This window comes from Mobula hypostoma, chromosome 27, assembly GCF_963921235.1.
Source record: "Mobula hypostoma chromosome 27, sMobHyp1.1, whole genome shotgun sequence".
Classification (NCBI taxonomy): domain Eukaryota; kingdom Metazoa; phylum Chordata; class Chondrichthyes; order Myliobatiformes; family Myliobatidae; genus Mobula; species Mobula hypostoma.
In genome coordinates, this window is record NC_086123.1 from 18,699,017 (window position 1) to 18,718,788 (window position 19,772).

Below are 19,772 nucleotides of genomic sequence, written 5' to 3' on the forward strand. Positions count from 1 at the left end.
AACGTCACGCAGCCTGGTGACAAGATGGCTGCTGAGAGGCTGGAACTAGATTTCGGGGACCGTAAATTGTTCGAGGAGTTTGAGGATTCAAAACCTTCGCACATTCGTTTCAACAGTTTTGAGGACGTGGACGATGTGGCGGGTATGAGGAAGAAGCTTCAAGAATGTGAGGAGAGCGTGGACTACCTGAAGGCGGAGAATATCCTACTGTTTAAGGGAAATGCTTTTCGCAAAATCAAACGGGGCGCCTGAGGAGCGATTGGCTCGTGTTGGAGAAGCCGCGCAAAGCAGACGGTGCACAGTGGCCGTTTAACGGCATTCTCTCACCGCAGCCACTCGTTTCCTCGCCGCTCTTACCATTTTCTCGTCGCCCTGATTGATTGCCATAACTGGCCTCTAACATTTTGATTATGGTTTCGTTTCCGTGTTCGGCTTCACCGGATAGGCCCAGAATGTAGGCCTACAGTGCGTCTCATGTGTGCAGCTTAAATTTTCTCGGGCATCCGACTGTTACACTTTCGTGGAGGATAGTGTTTTTTTTTGTCATCGCCCGTACAGTGGTGGCTGTTGTGTTAGTTTATCTAGTGAGGCAAACAATCCATTTTAGGAGTAAGTACATCTGTGACAATGGATGTATCCATTCAGAGAATAGTTATAAATTCCGTGGCACATTTTGTTGAAATATTATAATTTAATTTTAAGATTCCTTATTAAAACTGCAGTATTGATATACTTGTTTTCTGAAATAACATTTGATGTACCTACCTAATACTAATCCATAGAATGTATAAAAGTTGCTTGAATTTCCAGCATCTGCAGAATTCCTGTTGTTTCCATAGAATGTATGACTGGAAATACTTTACCCCAAACTTCCTAACAGTTATTGTGGTGGAGTTTGTTACATTGTTGTTTTGGTATGCTATGGTGTTTGCAGTTACATTGCAAATGTGGCGTCAGTACGAGTGATTATAGATAATTTAAACTTGTACAGATCTTTAGTAGGGCAGAATCTCCCCAGACTTTTCTAAGTGATGTTCTCAAAGAAAACTTGAGATGTAGATAATCTAAACCTTGGTCAAAGAGGTAAATCCTTTAGGAGGAAATGAGTGTGAGAGGTTTACAATAGGATTTCCAAAGCAAGGGAACTTGCCAGTTAAATGGTAGTTTAATTGTAGAATTGGAGGAAGTCTGATGTCTACAAGGTAGCAAGGCGTGACAAAATGATTGAGAGATGGAGGGGTTAGACAATGGGGAGGGAGGAGATTTAAAAATCATTTTGAAATGTAAGTGATACTAACTGAACGGTGGATGAAAAGAATTTGAAATGAATTACAAAACAATAGATTTTAAATGATCTTGTATTTGCATGAAGTAGAAAAAAACGTCGTGGCATCACAGGTACTGTATAGATTTTGGTTTCTGTAGCAGCCTAACCAAGCCTTCTGTGAAGTTTAGTGATATAAAGCAAATGTAGCTAAGCAGTCTTTGTGGTGGCATGATTACATGATTTGGAGATTCTCTGGGTCAGATATGACATCAGGATTGTAAACATACTGAACCAGAAATTGAAGGCTGGGGAATGGAGATTGCACTAGGAGTCAGTGGTGATAGTTTTACTTTAAATAATGTGGAAATAAATTTAGATTCTTTATTCAGTGGTGTATGACAAGACAGCTGTCTTGACAATTAAGAGAGATTGGAGCTGTTTGAAGGGCGAAGTTGATCACAGTTCTTCTACATATGGAAACCAACGTGCTACTCTCAAATGATGGCACATGAGTCTGCAAATCTGGAGCATTGTACAAAATGCCAAAAGAACTCAGCAAGTTGTGCAGCATATATGGAGAGAAATAGACGATTGTTGTTTCTGGTCATGATTCTTGATTGAGTCCAGATTGCCCTTTTTCCCTTTATAGCTGTTGCTCAACCTGCGGAGTTCCTCCAGCATTTTGTGTGTATCCCTCGAGTGATACTTGTAAGTAACAAGAAGAGGTGAAAAATACTAGAGCCAAGCATAGGTTTTTGAGTGATGTTGGACATTCCTACGACTGCCTGTAAGGGGTTTGTACGTTCTCCCAATATCCACGTGGGTTTCCTGTGCTCCAGTTTCCTTCCACAATCCAAAGATGTTCAGGTTGGTAGGTTAATTGGCTACTGTAAATTGTCCTGAGATTAGGTTAGCATTAAATTGGGGGTTGCTGGGGAGTGTGGCTCAAAGAGCCGGAAGGACCCACTCCATGCTGTATCTGAATATTTAAATACATAGATAATTTGGGTACGGGATGAGAAGGTGTCAGTCTGATAGTATTCATTTCAAGAGGACTAGAATATAAAAGCAAGGATGTAACGCTGAGGCTTTGTAAACATTGGTCAGACTGCATTTGGAGTATTGTGTGTAGTTTTGGGCCCATGTCTAAGAAAGAATGTGCTGGCAGTGGAGCGGGTCCAGAGTAGATTTACGAGAATTATCCCAGGAATAAGAGGGTTCACAAATGAAGAGAAAGTGATGGCTCTGACCCTGTACTCACTGGCGTTGAGAAGAATGAAGAGAGATCTCATTGAAACCTTCTAAAAATTGAAAGGCCTCAGTAGAGTGGATATGGAAAGGATGTTTCCAATATTCAGAAAGTCTTAGACCAGAGGGCACAGCCTCAGAATAGAGGGCTGTCACTTTACAATAGAGATAAGGAGTAATTTCTTCAGCCAGAGGGTGGTGAATGTGTGGAATTCATTGCCACAGAATTCTGTAGAGGCCAAGTCACTGGGTATATCTAAAGCAGAGGTTGATAGGTTCTTGGTTAGTCAGGATGTCGAAGGTTACGTGGAGAAGGCAGGAGAGTGGAGTTGAAAGGGAAATAAATTAGCCATGGTAGAATGGTGGAGCAGACTCAATGGCCCAGATGCTCTTAATGTCTTACGGTCTTGTATGGCCCAGTGTTATAATGCACAAGAGTCTCCAATCATGAACAGAGAGTTTCCACACCACACTGATGGCTCTGAAGTCCCGTACAGTCTAGACCTGGGTAAGGACAGCATGTTTTGTTCCCTGAAGAACATTAGTGAGCCAGATGTGTGTTTTTTTTTTAAAATTTGGGCAATTCAGTAGTTCTGTGATTAATATGAATTTTAATTTCAGATTTAATTAATTGGCAACCCCAGTGAGAATCAGAATTATCTCTGGATGATTTTTCCATTAACTATTAGGCCACTAAATTCTAAATGTTCAGTACATTATTCTGTGGACAGTTCAAAATGATTAGAAGTGATGTTCAGCAAGTTCTGAATTATTTTGATTTCTCGGTAGTGGGCACGGCATGCTAAGCTAAAGGAGTATGAGGTAACCTTGGGTTAATCCCTCATCCTTTACTAAAATCTGAAAATTTATCAGTACATGCATTGGTGCTATATAAAGAATGAGTAGTTATTTCTTATAACAGTGAAGGTTATTTTGCTTTGTTGCTATAATATTCTATGGGAATTTTATATTTCTCCATTGATAGATAAGGGTCACAGGCCCTCCTGTAGTTATTGGCACCTCATTAACAATGAGTATAGGTATCATTAAAATTAAACAAGAACCAGTCTTGAAAAGAATCCTGTTCACATGTAATTACCCTGCAGTGATCAGACACCATGGTTTCTTAAGAAGAGGCTGCTGATTTAACCGCAGGAAATCCCGTGAGAGAGTTGCTTTGGAAATTGCTTCAAATGATATTTGTGCTCTGATAGTTCAAGCCCACTGAAACTAGCAGAAGTATGGGACGTTCTGATTCTGGACGATTGTAACATGATTTGAAGACAGTAAATAAATGTTGATATGAATTAGCCCTATCAACACTGTACATTACTGTGGAGATGCAGTTACTGTATGAAATGATTTTGTTGTTTTCTGACTTGTGGACAAATCTGACTAATAAGTAACACACATCAAAGTTGCTGGTGAACGCAGCAGGCCAGGCAGCATCTCTAGGAAGAGGTACAGTCGACTTTTCGGGCTGAAACCCTTCGTCAGGACTGGTTTATAAATCAGTTTGACATGTATTGTAAATGCAAATGTTGGCTGCAAACTTAAATTGTATTTTTATATGTTTGTGATTAATTTTGGGAAGGACAGTTGACTCATTGAGGCAGCTATTTGGCCCATCAAATCTGCTTTGGTTTAAATGCCAGTGCAGCTACTAGTGATAAAAGATTTAAAAGAGGCCTACTAACAAAGTAAAGATTTATACTATTTATTTAGTAAATGGAATATTACAGCAATTACATATTGTGGCACGTGGCATAGTCACATTGAATACCAAACCACTAGCTATGGGTAAATTTTAACATACTGCTGTTCTGTGATATTCAAGTTTAGTGTAGAGAAAGCAAAATTTAATCTGGAAATCACATTGCCAATGTATTAAGTCTTTTCCTTAAGTCAATTAACATCAGGAACTTAAGAGGAAGTTGAACCTAATAACCCATCCAAGGTAAAATGTATATTGAGTGCACCTAAAATTTTGCTTGTAATGTTAGATAATGTGTTTATAATGTTTTCTGTAATTGTGTAGTAATCAATCATATTACACAAAGATATTTTCAATTGCTGACAATGCTATCTCCATAAATGAATTAATTTCTTATAAATAATTGGCCAACTTTATATTCTAAATTTATCTTTGCTATTTAAAGATTTTAGTTTTTTTTTATCTTAACCTTTTTGTTTGCCATATTTGTGCTAAGTAATGTGTTACCCAGAATAAATTAAAATAAGTTTAATGATTTGTGTGACTAATGTAAAAAAATGTTTACATATTGTATTTTTGTAAAAGATTACATATTTTCCAAGATTTAAAAGATTTCATCATAGTTCTAACTTTTCTCATCTGTGGCAGTAAACTAGTTATGAACGACTCGAAAACAGATGGCCCAATGGTTCAGATCTTATTTATGAATAACAATATTTCAAAGTAAGTTTGCATTTAAGCATCAAAGCTTCAAGTTTTTCTTCTTGCTTTCTATTACAGCATTTCCAGTTTGATACCAGCTGGTCTGATATGTACTCCACTTTAATTTTAGGCAGTTCCATCAAGAAATTGAAGACTTCATCACAGGTTTGGTAGAAAAGTATGAAAAAGAAATAAAAAGTGATCCTGAAAAAACATCATTTAATGTGAAGCCACAGGTAAATAGACTGGAAAAATTTGAGATAGGACAGGTTTTCTTAATTGTTTTTTCTTGAAATATGTATAAAAGAATATATTTCTTTACAGCCATCAAGTATCCTGTTAGAAGAGCAACTGAAGGTACAAAGTTTAAATACAGGAAAAAAAATAAAAGACGCATTTCATGTAAGTGGCAAATCCCAATTTTATCTGCTTTATTCAGAACTTAAATCATGCTTTCTGAGTCATTTACATTGGAAAACTCAATTTTGATCATTGGTGTGTCCTGAGTTAACTGATGTTGTCCAAGGTAGCTGTGTTGATATTGGCAACAGTATTTCTTAGTTATATATATCGGGACAAATTGTTTAGTTCCGGCACCTACTTTTCATTAGCAAATGTAAATTGATATTAATGAAGACAGATTATTTTTGGTCAGATGATTATGAAGTTGTTCATATTATTTCCATAATAATGGAGGAAATTCTTTGGCATTTCTTCAGTATAAAAGATAGTCAAACGTATCTCTGCAAAATCTGGACCTGCAACTTGCATGTTACTTAAAAGTAGTACATGGTTCTTTTAAGTTAGAAACATTTGCACCAATTGACACAAATCCAGTTTTATTCTCCACATACTACCATAACTCCCAACAGATTTTACCACTCACTTATATGTTCTTCCTTTTCAAAAATGGCAACACCCCTTTCACTCTTAACTGTTCCTCTGTCACACCTAAAGCATTGGTATCCCAGGACATTGAACTGCTATTCCTGTCCTTCTGTCGGCTACATTTCTGTTATATCCCAGTCCCTAAAGGTTTATAGGTTCATTTATTATTATCAAAGCATGTATCCATATGCAACTCTGAAATTTGTATTTCTCCAGATAGCCACAAAACAAAGAAAGAACATGCAAATCATTCAGAGAGAAATATCAAACCCACCCATCCTTGTAATCAGCATTCTGATGATCAACTTCCCAAACCCCCCTCCCCTGCACAAAACAGAACAGGAACATTGACGCCCCATAAAATAATCCTTCCTCCCCACAAAAAACTAACAGAACATCAACCCCCAAACACCCTCCCTTCGCATAACAAAATGGATAAGGAATGGGCAGTAAAAAACACAGAATATAAAAACCATAAGTCTGAAAATGACCACAGTCCATAAGTGCAATAGTTCAATCCATAAACACAGAACCAGGATACCATCCTCCGTTATCTCCAACATTCATCGAAAGAGAGACACCACGTAAGGCAGAGAGACCCACCCACCTGCCACGGGAAGCCACACAGCAATAGGCCGCTCACAGACTCCTTTTCCGGCAGCAATCAAGAGACAGGCAGTCGGTGCTGAAATACTCACTCGCCTTCTGCATTTGCCTTGATGTCCCAGTCTTCCTTGACACTTTAATCAGTGATTAATGGACAATTTAAACAATGAAACAGGGTCAAACATCGGCTTGCGCCGTCTCGTAGTTTCTTTGCATCGAAGCAGTCTGTGTACATGCTTGCTTCACGGAATCTTCTCGGAGCCAGTAAAGCGCTGGATCACTCAAATGATCTCTAGGTTGTAAATCACAAGCTCTAACAGTCCCAGAAACACATTTAAGGTGAAAAACAGACATAAAAGAAGCAAGAAAGCTATTATCGTAAGCTATCTGGTTGGAAGGTGTTAACTGAGGGAGCATTGCACGCTGGCGCCATCTTGACCAGGAAGACAGTCCATTCTCAGTTCATTAAGCTACTGGAATTGAAATAGATGCAATTTGAAGCAGTGGTCCTATCTGCCTTTGTGCTGTGAACATTGCTATCTTGATTGTTAGGCGTGCGTTCTTTGGCTGCTGCATGTGCCAGTCTTCTCACCAACTTTACTCTCTTAAACCCTCCTTTGAGGCAAAAGCAGATGTTCCAGCAAGGGTATTGGTTCCCCTGTTTCAAGTGCAACCTGTCCCTTTTTTTTTTACAAGTCACCTCTACCCCAGAGGAATTCCCAATGACCAAGAACCTGAATCCTTGTACCCTGTACTAGCTCCTTGGCCATGCATTTATCTAGCCTATCTTTCTACTCCTGCACTCACTAGCATGTAGCAGTGGAAGTAATTCGGAGATCACTACCCTTGAGATTCTGCATTTTAATTTATTAACTAATTCCCTATACTCATTATTGCAGGTCCTCATCTCTTGTTCTACCTATGTCGTTTGTACCACTGGTTGTTCAGTCTCCCTCTCAAGAATTTTCTGCAGCCACTCCGAGACCCCCAGAGCGACTTGGAGTTATATAGGTGCTCTTTTTGCAAGAGGAATTCGAGTTCTAAAATTTAGTGAATTATAAGAGAAGAGCGATGTCTTTGTTAATGTCAGATCCAATTTGGTGTCTGCAGGTTTTCTGAATGCCTTTGTAGAATAATTGTATTAATATACCAAGTATTGCCATGGCAACTTTATTACTTTTCAACAACATTTTTTATGATGTTACATACACAATGCACGTAAGTATATGAAACTTTTATAAATCTTTGTTTTCACGTAGGTTGTGGGAAGTGTCCAGTACTTCACCAGCTTTTGCCTTGACAAACTTGGGCAGCCGTTGTTAAATGAGAATCCACAGCTGACAAATGGATGGGAAGTACCCAAGTATCCTAAATGTTAAATGAAAAGTTTTTACATAATTTGACTTGTTCAATGCCTATTTGAACATTACCTTCTGAATTGATTTTTAAACATAACCAAATAAGATATTACTAGACATATGGAATATATAAGTAATGTGTGATAAGTTGTGCTGGCCAGTGGTGTAGTGGTATCAGCACCAGACTTTGAGGCGAGTGTTGCCGAGTTCAAGTCCGGCTGGCGCGTTTTCCATCCGTGCTGGGTTGAGCATCAAGCTAGCAACTCAGCCTCACAAAAAACAGACAAGTGCTAAAGAAACGGCAAGGTGGTCACCTGATGTGCCACACGGCGCGGAGAGGAACCACTTCAAGATAACTCGTAGTAACACGTTTCTCACAGTTGGAAGTTAGATTTACAAAGCAACTATAGCTGTAATTTGAAGATGCAAGTCTCAGATATTTAACTACGGTTCCTGATCTTCTGACTAGGTGCATGAAACAGAATTTAAGTGAACTTCATATAATTATATTGATTTTTTCCAAAATTTAAAATTATATCAGGTTGAGATTGATTTGTTTAATTAACATTTCCTTGTGTGTTTTGCAACATTAATGTTCTACAATAAGAATAATAGATTGAAGTGGAGAAATAAAATTGTGAGCAAACAAATGAGGTAGCCATCAATCCAGATGTATAGGGCCATTTTTTTTTTCACGGAAAATTACCAGATTAGGGCTAAGTACTGCAGTTATTTCAGTCTGTCCATACCTTTTATATAACTAATTGACTTCCTGTTCAGTTTGAAAATACCCTGTAATTTAATAACTATAAGTAAGTTTATTTGAAGTACATTTTTCTGGATGTGAATAATTCCTGACTGAATTGCAAAGATATCAGCAAGTTTTTGCTCAAGTTGTATCCTTGGAGGGACAGGAAGTGGAAATGAAAGCTAAGAGGTATGTACAAGTGTGAGAAGTTCATTGTGCTTGTTTTTAATTTGAAGTACAAACGTTTGTACAATAGATAGCAAAGGACCTTGAAACACACGATTAATGCAGCAAAAACATTTGTGTATCAAATAGGCCAAAACCTTGTTGTTTCAACTGTGGTTCAACAGAACATCAGTTAAAAGATTGTCCAAAGGTAAGATCATTGTGACTTGTAATGAAATCTTATTTAAAATGATTAGCAGTTACATAAATCAGGGTCATGTATTAGTCAAAATTCTAAATGCTGATTATTTTAATAGTGCTTAATTTACTCTAAGGAGTAATGCTTCTGTGTATCTGTCTAATTTATTTTTCTGTATTAACAATTTAGCTCAATTCCAGCTTACTTAAGCTGTTGTATTTGGTCATATTCGTATTAAGCTTAAGCTGGAAACTTGTGGGTTGAAGCCAATTCCAGAAGTAGAATGCATAATTTGTAGACTGACAAATCAATGAGGAGATAAACACGAGATTCTGCAGATGCTGGAAATCCAGAGCAACACGCACACGCAAAATACTGGAGGAACTCAGTGATTCAGAAAACATCAATGGAAGGAAATAAACAGTCAACATTTTGGGCTGAGACATCAACTGTTTATTCCCCTCCATCAAAGGCCTGACCTGCTGAGTTCCTCCAGCATTTTTGTGTGTGTTGCTCAATGAGAAGATGCTGCTTTGTTAGACATAATGAGCTTTAGGGTGAAATGTTAAACTACAGCCTATTTACCGTCTTGGGTTGACTTAAAGGGCCTCAAGAACACTAAGAAAGGCAGGGAGTTTTTTCTAAATTCAATTCTCCCTCCACGAACATCTGCCATTCTGTTTAATGTGCTTTGTCCAAGTTGGACGTAGAGTGATTTGGGACATTTTGACATGAAAGTATATACCAACTTTTTTTTCTTTGTGCTTAAGTTATCGACATTTAAAGTAACACAAACCATGATTTTTCTCTGTGGCCTTCTTCACTAGTTTTTGTGATGAAAGAACTGTATGGTATGGAACAACAGATTGTGACCTTGATCACTAGTTTCAGTCAAGCCAGTGTTTGGCCACGTGTAGGCACCATACTCTGTGCCAGGTTAATTTATCAGTTCACCCAAATGGAAAATACAGATGTTATTAAAGGGTTTAAGATGTGATCAGTTTGGTTTGAAAATTGTTTCTCATTTTCATCAATCATACCTGCACGTGAGGAATTGATTGTGAGCAAGTTAACCGAGACCTGTTATCATTTCCCAGCATTTGTCAGGACATAAAGGCATTATAATATTTTGGGAAGAGTTCTTGCATAACAGCATAAAGTAACTCAATCATATCTCTTAATTAACTTTATAGCCACGTGATCTTGCTCGTATTAGTGAGAAAAGAAAAGAGTTCAATGCAATGGCCAGTGATTCACCTCATTCAGGATCTCAACAGCGGTATCACGCAGAGAGGTTTGAAAAGTTCAAACCAGGTATTATCAGGTAAAATGCTTGTAAGTTAGTTCGTAATAGGATCATGGTAGAGGAGGCCACTTGGTGAATTGTGCTTTAGTGGATTTTTTGGTTAAAACTCTCAAAGTAGTCTCATTCCTCTTCTCAATAAATAACTGGCTTTATGAAATGGATTGTCTAAAACTATTTTTTTACTAGCATATCTTGGCATTCTGCTATAATTATAGAAGTCATAAAATTAGCAGCTCGACAATGAACCTTCATTTCTCCTGGAGTTGCTTGTTGCCATGGTACAGCTACTTTTTTATTTTGCATAGCATTGAATAATGTGTAACTTACCTTCTGCAGTGCAGAACTCAGAGAAGCTCTTGGCATGTCAGATGAAACACTTCCACCATTTATCTATCGGATGCGTCAGTTGGGTTATCCGCCAGGATGGCTGCTAGAGACTCAGCAAGAGAATTCGGGTCTTGCTTTATATGATGGAAAAGGTGAAGTATTGCAAATCTGAACTTTGTAAACAAGTTGATCAAGAGTGGTGTTTGTTGTCTTTGTAGCACTTCCTGATAAATGGCACCATTTCCTTTTCTCATTGCCATATGGTAAATTTATATTTTAAACTTACAATTGTTAAAAGAATTTGGGGGGGCGGGAGAAACCTTGGACTGTTTAATGTTCTAAGTCATTCTGTGGGGGGGCGGGGTGATGAATGGTATTACCATAGCTTGATTCTTCATTGTTCTATTAAATGTGTTAAATACATATTTGGTATCAGAATTATAATCTAGCATTCTTTATTTAATACATAAAATATGGACAGCAGTGAGGAAAACTTATGAAATGAGTCAGCCAGAGAATTGCTTTGATATTATATTGTTGATCCAATTGTCAAACATAAAACCAATGTTTATTGCAGTATTTTGCAACAATAAAGAAAAAATTCTAGCTTTTTAAATTAAGTTTTAAATGGAAGGATCTGTATTGTTTTCTAAATTTAAGGATGGTGCACACAGTTTAGCTTTTTTTTAACTGTCATATTACTTTTATTTATAGATACAAGCGATGGTGAAATGGAACATGACAAACAACATCCAAAAGCTCACTTTCCTTCCTATGACACAAGTAAACTAATAGATTATGCAGGTTTCAACGCTATCATTCCAAAAGGGATCCAAGATGTAAGCATTGCACTTGCAATAGTCCGATTTATGTCCCTCCTTTCACCATATTTAGTCTACTCTGAACTATCCCATATATGCCGAGAAACTAGTTAGATTTAGATTTTTTCAGTATTTAACCAACTATTTTCAGTCAAGACGATGAGTGCTGATAGTCATTTTGAATTTGGATTTTCACAATTTTGTCATTGCCTTGTTTTATTTGCAATAGGAAACACATGGATATTATGGAAAACAAGTTCCTGGTCTGCAGGTCCTGGTTTATATTTTTCTCCGTGTTGCAGGCTTATTTTTGCTTTCTGGTCCCTGTAGCCAGAACTAAATGATCTATCATCAACTAAGCTAGTACAGGCCCCTTGGATCAAGGTTTAAGTGGTAGCATCCTTCTACACCTCTCCCATTAACAGTGTTAGAATTAAAATTATTTTTTGTTTTTTATCCTTCGTACTATTTTTAAATTCTGATTTCGCTATTTGTTTCTTTTAATTATCATAATCATTTAGACCCAGAATGAGCTACTGGATTGCTTCTGTGCATTAGCTGTCCTTCAGAACAAATTTTCTGCAAAATAACTTGCAGTATAATTTTCTCAGTATCTTCTCTCAACAAAGACACTGGTTTGTAGTCATATCCTTGAACACAGAAATATGAAACACAACCTTTGATGATTGACTGCAAGTGTGAGGGTATCAGCTGTGAAAGTTCTAATCATTTCTGACACTCAGTGAATAAAGTTTAATACAGCTTACAGAAGAAAGTGGTATAATATAATTCAACAGTTTTGATAGCTATCCTCTGGTTGTTTTCCTTCTACTGCATAACTATTTTTCATCACTATTGCAATCCTCCAGTTATAACTGCAATAATAATTGCTTTGTCTCTGCTAAATCTGATTATATGAATGCCAACAAGATATTACTGATAGTTATTCACTTATTGCTTATTATATCTTTGTCACCAGGAATGGAGACAATACGGTTCAATTCCAATGCAAACTCATCATCTTAAGGAACATTTTGCATATCAATTGAATGCTAATTATTTTGCAGTAAGTGTTAAGATTTCACATGTTTTTCCCTTTTTTTTTAACTTTGTCAAACTATTGATGCAGATATTTTTAAGTTTAAAGCCAAAAATTTTAAATTCACAGTAGCAAAATATGACCAAGTTGCCATGCAATTGGGATCAAGCTTAATAAAGTTCAGATCTCAGCAGTATCCTCGAAGAAAATTATCAAAAGTGTTAATTCTGGAGTGCCAGATAGTGTAATTTGCACATCTTTGTGGAAAGACGTGGATTAGAGTCCCAGCCAACTCCTAGAAACATTATCTTGATGTATACAGGATTCTATAGCCTGTTTCCTTATCTTCTTGATAAAGCAAATGTTGTACAACATTTGATTTTGTGAATTTGACATCACCATTACACAAGATTTAATATTTCTTCATGAGTGATAAAATTGCTTAGCACTAGTCATTGAAACAGCATTCACTGAATTGTATCAATAAAGAATGTTGAATATATTGATAAATAATCTCGAGTAAATTGGGTAAAAATGTTTCATAGAATTTTATAAGTACAGAAGGACACTGTTCATCACAGCTATGTCAGCACTTAAAGAAGTTTTAACTTAATCCTGTTCTATCCTTTTACCAAATCCTTTCAAATTTTCCTGTTATATACTATTAGGGACATTATGGATTCTGTTTCCATAACCATTTGTGAGAGCATCCAATAAAAGATTCATAAGACCATAAGACACAGGAGTCTGCTCTGCCATGCCATCATGGCTGATATACTATCCCTTTCAACTCCATTCTCTTGCCTTCTTCCTGTAACCTGTGACACCCTAATTAAGAACCTGTCAATCTCTATTTTAAATATACTCAATGACTTGGCCTCCAGCCATCCATGGCAGTAAATTCCACAGATCCATCACCCTCTAGCTAAAGAAATTCCTCATCTCTGTTCTAAATGGATGTTCCTCTATTCTGTGGCTGGGTCCTCTGGTCCTAGACTCTCCCACTATAGGATACATCCTCTCCATGTCCTCTCCCACATAAACTGAGGTAAATTAAACAAAAATAATATAATAAGTGTCTCAAATACTGTCAAATGTTTCTACCTAGTGTAGTATTCTAATTAGTGTAGAATATTTTTCATTATTTCTATACTATAAATTGCAATATTTCTAAAATACTTCCATTTATACTACTGGAAGTGGATTTTCACAAATAAAGAGGTTTATTTCACTTTGACAGAAAACTAAATTGTGAGTGATGGAGAGAGACCAATGAAACTTTGGTTCTCTTCTGCAGGAAAAACTCCCTAATGGGAGTTTTATACAGGCATCCGAACAGTAGCCAGGAAGTGGGATATAAATTACAATGAGAAATAGAAAAGGCATGTAAAAAGGACAATGTTATGATAGTCATGAGGGATTTTAAAGTGCAGGGGAATTGGGAAAATCAAGTTAATACTGGATCCCAAGAGGAAATTTATAGAATGCGTCTGAGATGGCTTTTTAGAGTAGCTTGTGGCTGAGATAACTAGGGAAAAGGTCATTCTGAATTGGGTGTTGTGTATTGAACCAGATTTAATTAGGGAGCTTAAGGTAAGGAAACCTTTCAGTGATCATAATATGATAGAATTCACCCTGCAGTTTGAGAGGGAGAAGTTAAAGTCAGATATATACCGTGGTGTAAAGGGAAGTAGAGGCATGAGGAGGAGCTGGCCAACATTGATTGGAAGTGGACACTAGCTGGGATGACTGTAGAACAGCAATGGCTGGTGTTTCTAGTGGGAAATTCGGAAGGTGCAGGATAGATACATTCTAAAGATGAAGCAGTATTCTAAAAGGAGGATGAGGCAACCATGCCTGACAAGGGAAGCAAAAGCAAAATAGAGGGCATATAATATAGCAAATATCAGTAGAAAGAGTATTGGGAAGCTTTTAAAAACCAACTGAAGGCAAATAAAAAGGACATGAGGGAAAAGATGAAACATGAAGGTAAGAGAGCTATAATATAAAAGAGGATACTAAATTTTCTTTTTCAGATATATAGAGGCAAGAGTAAATATTGGACTGCTGGAAAATGACGCTGGCATGGTAGTAACGGGGGACAGAAATGGCAGACAAACTTAAAAACTATTTTGCATCAGTCTTCACTGTGGAAGACACGAACATGCTAGAAATTCGAGTGTCGGGACGGAAGTGAGTGTAGTTGGTATTACCAAGGAGAAGGTGCTTGGGAAGCTGAAAGGTCTGAAGGTAGATAAGTTACTCGGACCAGGTGGAATACAGTCCAGGGTTCTGAAAGAGGTAGCTGAAGAGATTGTGGAGGTATTAGTCATGATCTTTAAAGAATCACTAGATTCTGGAATGGTTCCAGTGGACTGAAAAATTGCAAATGTCACTCAACTCTTTGAGAAGGGACAGAGGCTGAAGAAAGTAAATTAGCCTGGAAGGGAACTTTGGAGTCTTTGTTCAGGATTCCTTAAAGGTTAACTTGCAGGTTGTGTCAGTGGTAAGGGGGGCAAATGAAATGTCAGCATTCATTTCGAGAGAACTAGAATATAAAAGCAAGGACATGATGCTGAAGCTTTATCGGGCATTGGTCAGGCCACATTTGGAGTATTGTGAGCAGTTCTGGGCCCCTTATCTAAGAAAACATAAGGTAACATTGGAGCGGGTCCAGGGAAGGTTCACAAGCTTGATTCCAGGAATGAAGGAGTTAATGTATAAGGAGTGTTTGATGGTGCTGGGCCTATACTCGCTGAAATTTAGAAGAACGAGGGAGGATCTTATTGTATTTAAGGTGCGGGCTTGTATGGGAGGCAGGATTTGAGGGTTGGCACAACATTGTGGGCCGAAGGGCCTGTACTGTGCTGTACTATTCTATGTTCTATGAAATCTATTGAATATTGACTGGATAGAGTGGTCATAGAGAAGTTGTTTCCTATAGTGGGTGAGTCTAGGAGCAGAAGGCACAGCCTCAAAATAGAGGTACCACATGCTGAGGCGTTACAAACAAGGAGGAAATGTAGCATGGCACAGTGCATTTCTAAAGCTACCAATACATTGAACCATCAACATAAAGTAGAAGCATTTATTTTGTGTATGAACTGGCAATTTTTATTTCTTCTAGACTAAACACAGTTCAAACAAAAGAAGTTCAGATGTAGACACAAACCTTGATAGTATAAAGAAGCGCAAGTCTGAAAAAATAGATACCTATGCTTATGACATGGATATTGATTCAGGTACAGTACTTAAATAACTCACATTTTGTATTGTACTACAAAAACATGATAAGATGTTTGTTCCTTTTGTTCCAGTTTCTTTCAAACATAACTGAAAAATATAGATTTTTTTTAAAAAATTCTGTCCATATATTAGAAATACTTTATATGAAAGCAAAATTCTAGGAAGACTAGCAGTTTGAGCAACATCCATGTTTGGAGAAATAGCTTTATTTCACGTTAATGATCTTTTGTAATTGATCATTAACTGGAATAATCTGAAATCTTAATTTTTTTTGCTTTTCATTTAGAAAGGTATTGTCCATTAATACTGATTGCTTATATGATCTTTAGAATAAAATAGTTACTCTGAAGTATTGTACTGAAGTTGATAATTCAGTTTTTCATCTAAGTACTTTCACTTATTTCTCCCGCAGATTCAGAACCTCCAAAGCCATTATGTCATATTCCACCCATGCCTCCCGAATCCCCAATTAATTTATCATCTCCTCCCCAACCCAAAGGAACACCCCCTTCTACACCACCCACATTTGTCCCGCCTGTACCACCTACTCCAACCCGTCCCCCGCTTCCAAAGGACACCCCTCCGTCTACTCCTTCGACTTGTTCTCCAGCGGGACATTCACTACAAGATGGAAATACTCAGTCAGTAACTCCCCAGATTATAGACAAAACTTTGGATGAAGATATCTTGTCATTGGAAGAGCTGGAGGAACAGCAGCGGTTGATCTGGGCTGCACTGGCACAGACTGAAGGTACTGTTAGTGAGACAGAAGGTCCTTGTGATTCTCCTTTAACGAAAAGTTCTACCAGTTCCTCACCAGCAATAGTTCAACCAGACATCTGCATGGAAATTGAGTCGAGTGATAAAATGGGCTCAGTTGAAAATAACTTTGGGAGTCCAGTTGCTGAAGCATCTTCCATTGATTTAAGAGAAGAAAAAATCAATTCATTTAAAGACACTCAGCACAGGGAAGAAAGCATTCAGCCTGAGAACTCTGGAATAGAAACAGAGAGCAGTAGAGTCATTCAGGATTCTACCCCTACTTCTGTAGAATCTCTCAGAAGAAATGGAGTATGTTTAGAGAAAACAGATCAGGCCAGCACCAGTGCTAATGTGCCAGAAGTGCAGGGGAATAGAATTTCTGCAGTGCCTGACATGAGTAAATTTGCTACTGGAATTACTCCCTTTGAATATGACAATCTTTCCGAAGCAACCGGAACTTACCTCAAACTCAGGAACTTGTTGAAGAATACTCCAAGAAACAAAATGAAAAAGAAATAAATATTTTAGAGTACGGAAACTTTCAGATCCAAGGCTTCCTTGTCATGATGTCACCATTTACTGTGATGGAACTTTGTTTTTCCACACAGACCTCACTTCAACATTTTGCAGCAGAGCAGATGTTTTAGTGAACATGTCGAAATGTGGATGTCACTGCTCTTTTTATATTTAAGGCTGGCAGAGTGAAAACATGTCTGGTTTTGAAGAAAGATTTTTATGTGTAATACTCATTTTCAAAGAAGCACTATTGAAATTTGTCCTTTAGGCATGGTCTCAGAATTTCTCTTATGTGGAATTAAGTGTACAGTGAATTTTTCGTCATTTCTTGTACATCATTTTTTGTTTATATAACAATACGTTATATAAACATTACCTATGTAATTTTATATATTACTGCCAGGGATTTTAGTGTACAGTATTTTAAATCCTAATAATTGAATATTGAAATTGTCAGGGATTACTAGGGCTCTTTTCAGGTATTTTATGAATATCTACATATGCTTTAGTTTTTTAAAGCTGCTTCAACCTTTGTAATTCCATTCTTTGCAAGGAGTACATAGCCTTGGATTACAGGAATATAATGAACAATTCTACGATGATGTTTTAGTATTTTGTGACTGCATTAAATGGCATTGAAAGTTGCAGGAAGTATTGTGATTGTGGCCACTCATTTATCATTGTGGCAGAGGTTGTCTTTTGTGAAAATCTGGTAAGCCACGTTTGGGAAAAATTTGTGAAATCCTGGGCACAATATTTGAAACCTGTGGAGTTTTTTGTTTAGTCATGTAATAAACACCACATAAATAGTATTAATTGCCATTTTCCTACATTTCAGAGAAAAGTAAAATTACACAATTTAGAGTTGAAAGTGTTTAGCATTTGCTTGCTTAAGAGTAATGGAATGGATAATTCAGCAAGTGTCAGTGTTGGTGCCAAAACCAAATGGTTGTACTCAAACTCTGTCCTTTTGCACTTTTATTACTGACTTTGTATTGTGTTGGACAGGACAATCACAACAAGATCTGGTCAAATTTTCCTTTTGCGTTCAATGTTTTCATTTTCATAAGTTAAAATGTATAATACATAGCAAAACTTTAAGATTTTTAAATCAGAGCTGGACTTTTTGAGCTACAGTATGTAAATAGGGCATACCTTTCAGCAGATTGTACATTTTCCATGACATACAATGATTGCTCTCCAGGGTCCACACTTTTTTTTGCAGTACAATATATTGGACCAAAAGTATCTCTTTTCAAAAGTTCTCACAGAAGGAAAAAAATGAATTGGGGTGATGGGGGAAAGGAATGCGAGGAATACTGCTTATTACGGTCTATGTATTGGAAGAAAGACATCAGTAACACTGTCTAAGTTATCCTCTTCCTTACTCCAAATGATGTAATGTACTGTATTGTGTTTACATCAGTTAATTTTAATTTTCTCATTCAACGAAAAAGGAAATTGAATACAGATCAGGCCCAAACTCTAATATAGTACACTCCTGATTTCCTGATATAGTTGTGTGATACTGGGGCTTTGGAAAGCATGCTGGAGATGTCAATATATTATTTCTAAGCATAAAATTTAGTTATTGTGATGGATAAGAAGAACTTGTACTTTGTACTTCAGCTTATTCTTTAACAGAATATCTTAAACCAAGAAAGGAAATTGCATCATTTTGTTTTGATTCAACAGGAGGAATGCAAGGTCACAACTTAGTATTGTGCACAGTCAAGTGTGGATTGAATAACAGCTCTTTTCCAAGAGATTTGTGGATTTTCTGTGAAGTCTGCTGTCCTAGCTATGCATACTAATAGAATTTCTTTAAGCAAGTATTGCATCTAATCCTGGTTGTCAGAATTGCCTCTTATAAAATTTAAAGCTTAAAGAAATTGGAGGATTGAAGAGGAATTCTCTAGACACTTCCACCCTAAAATAGTCCGGGTTGATTTTTTTTTCGTGCCTTTCCTCTGATCACATCACTGACTTCCACAGATTAAACCACAATAGGACATCTTGTGAGATTGGTCAATACAGAATGAGGCAAAGACCTGTGTGAAATTTCAATAATTGATCACAAACAGTAAACCACCCGCCCTCCTCTGTGGAGTAAAAGTGGAGGTGGGGGGGGCACTCATTTCTGATTCAGGGTCCTGGCAATCTAACCAAAAATCAATGTGTTAAGGTTTTTACAAGCTATTCAAAAATACTCCTGAATCTTGCGCCTGAAATTTGTCACAAGTTTAATTTGTTTTATTATATCGATTGACCAGTACATGAAAAACATCACATATGACATACAGTAGACACATTTTCAGTCTTCCTTCTGTCTGGCTACTAAGAATATTCTTCAATCATTATTAATGCTGAAACCATTACAGATTCATTCAGAAGATTAACCTTTCACTGAAGCATGTAAATAGATTCTCTACCGGTGACAATGAAATTAGAGTCCCTCAAAATGCTAACATTTTACTGTTTAAAAATAAATAAATAAATAAATTTTCATTGGTTTCTGGAAATGTATTCGACCATCAGCCATCCATTGTGTCTCCATACAAACTGGTTTAAATAAAGTCATTGTCTCAATAGTGATTTGTGCTTAAGAATTGTATTTCTCATAATATTTGCATAGAAATGGACAGTGTCCAGTAGGCTAATAGCTTGACTTGAGAGTCCACTGGAAAAATTTGGTAATTATCAAAGCTTGTGGCATCATGTATTGCTAAACAAAAGAGAGTGAAGAAGTCAAACAAGTCCAGCTGGGAAGGTAGGTGGGGGGGTGAAATACAGGTGGAGTGGTATGCAATTGACCACAGGAACTAGTTGAGGTATCAAGGTAGGTGATCGGTAGTAAGTT

The 19,772-nt window shown here is 37.1% G+C and overlaps 1 protein-coding gene across 5 annotated transcripts; it reads left to right on the plus strand.

Annotated features, from left to right (window-relative positions):
- Positions 1 to 11: 11 nt before the first annotated feature.
- zcchc8 (zinc finger, CCHC domain containing 8) lies at positions 12 to 19,521 on the plus strand. Of its 5 annotated transcripts, none has more exons than XM_063034077.1 (14): positions 12 to 199; positions 4,430 to 4,472; positions 4,878 to 4,952; positions 5,062 to 5,167; positions 5,256 to 5,333; positions 7,685 to 7,788; positions 8,655 to 8,720; positions 8,847 to 8,907; positions 10,089 to 10,219; positions 10,538 to 10,680; positions 11,243 to 11,367; positions 12,329 to 12,415; positions 15,516 to 15,630; positions 16,047 to 19,521. In XM_063034077.1, the coding sequence occupies exons 1-14, from the start codon at positions 25 to 27 to the stop codon at positions 16,913 to 16,915; spliced, it is 2,178 nt and encodes a 725-aa protein (XP_062890147.1). In that variant the 5' UTR covers positions 12 to 24; the 3' UTR covers positions 16,916 to 19,521. The 5 variants fall into 5 exon arrangements, with proteins under 5 accessions (XP_062890147.1, XP_062890151.1, XP_062890149.1 ...); XM_063034079.1 differs by having other exon boundaries at positions 144 to 199; positions 4,435 to 4,472; XM_063034078.1 differs by lacking the exon at positions 12 to 199 and adding an exon at positions 216 to 633 and having other exon boundaries at positions 4,435 to 4,472.
- Positions 19,522 to 19,772: the final 251 nt, after the last annotated feature.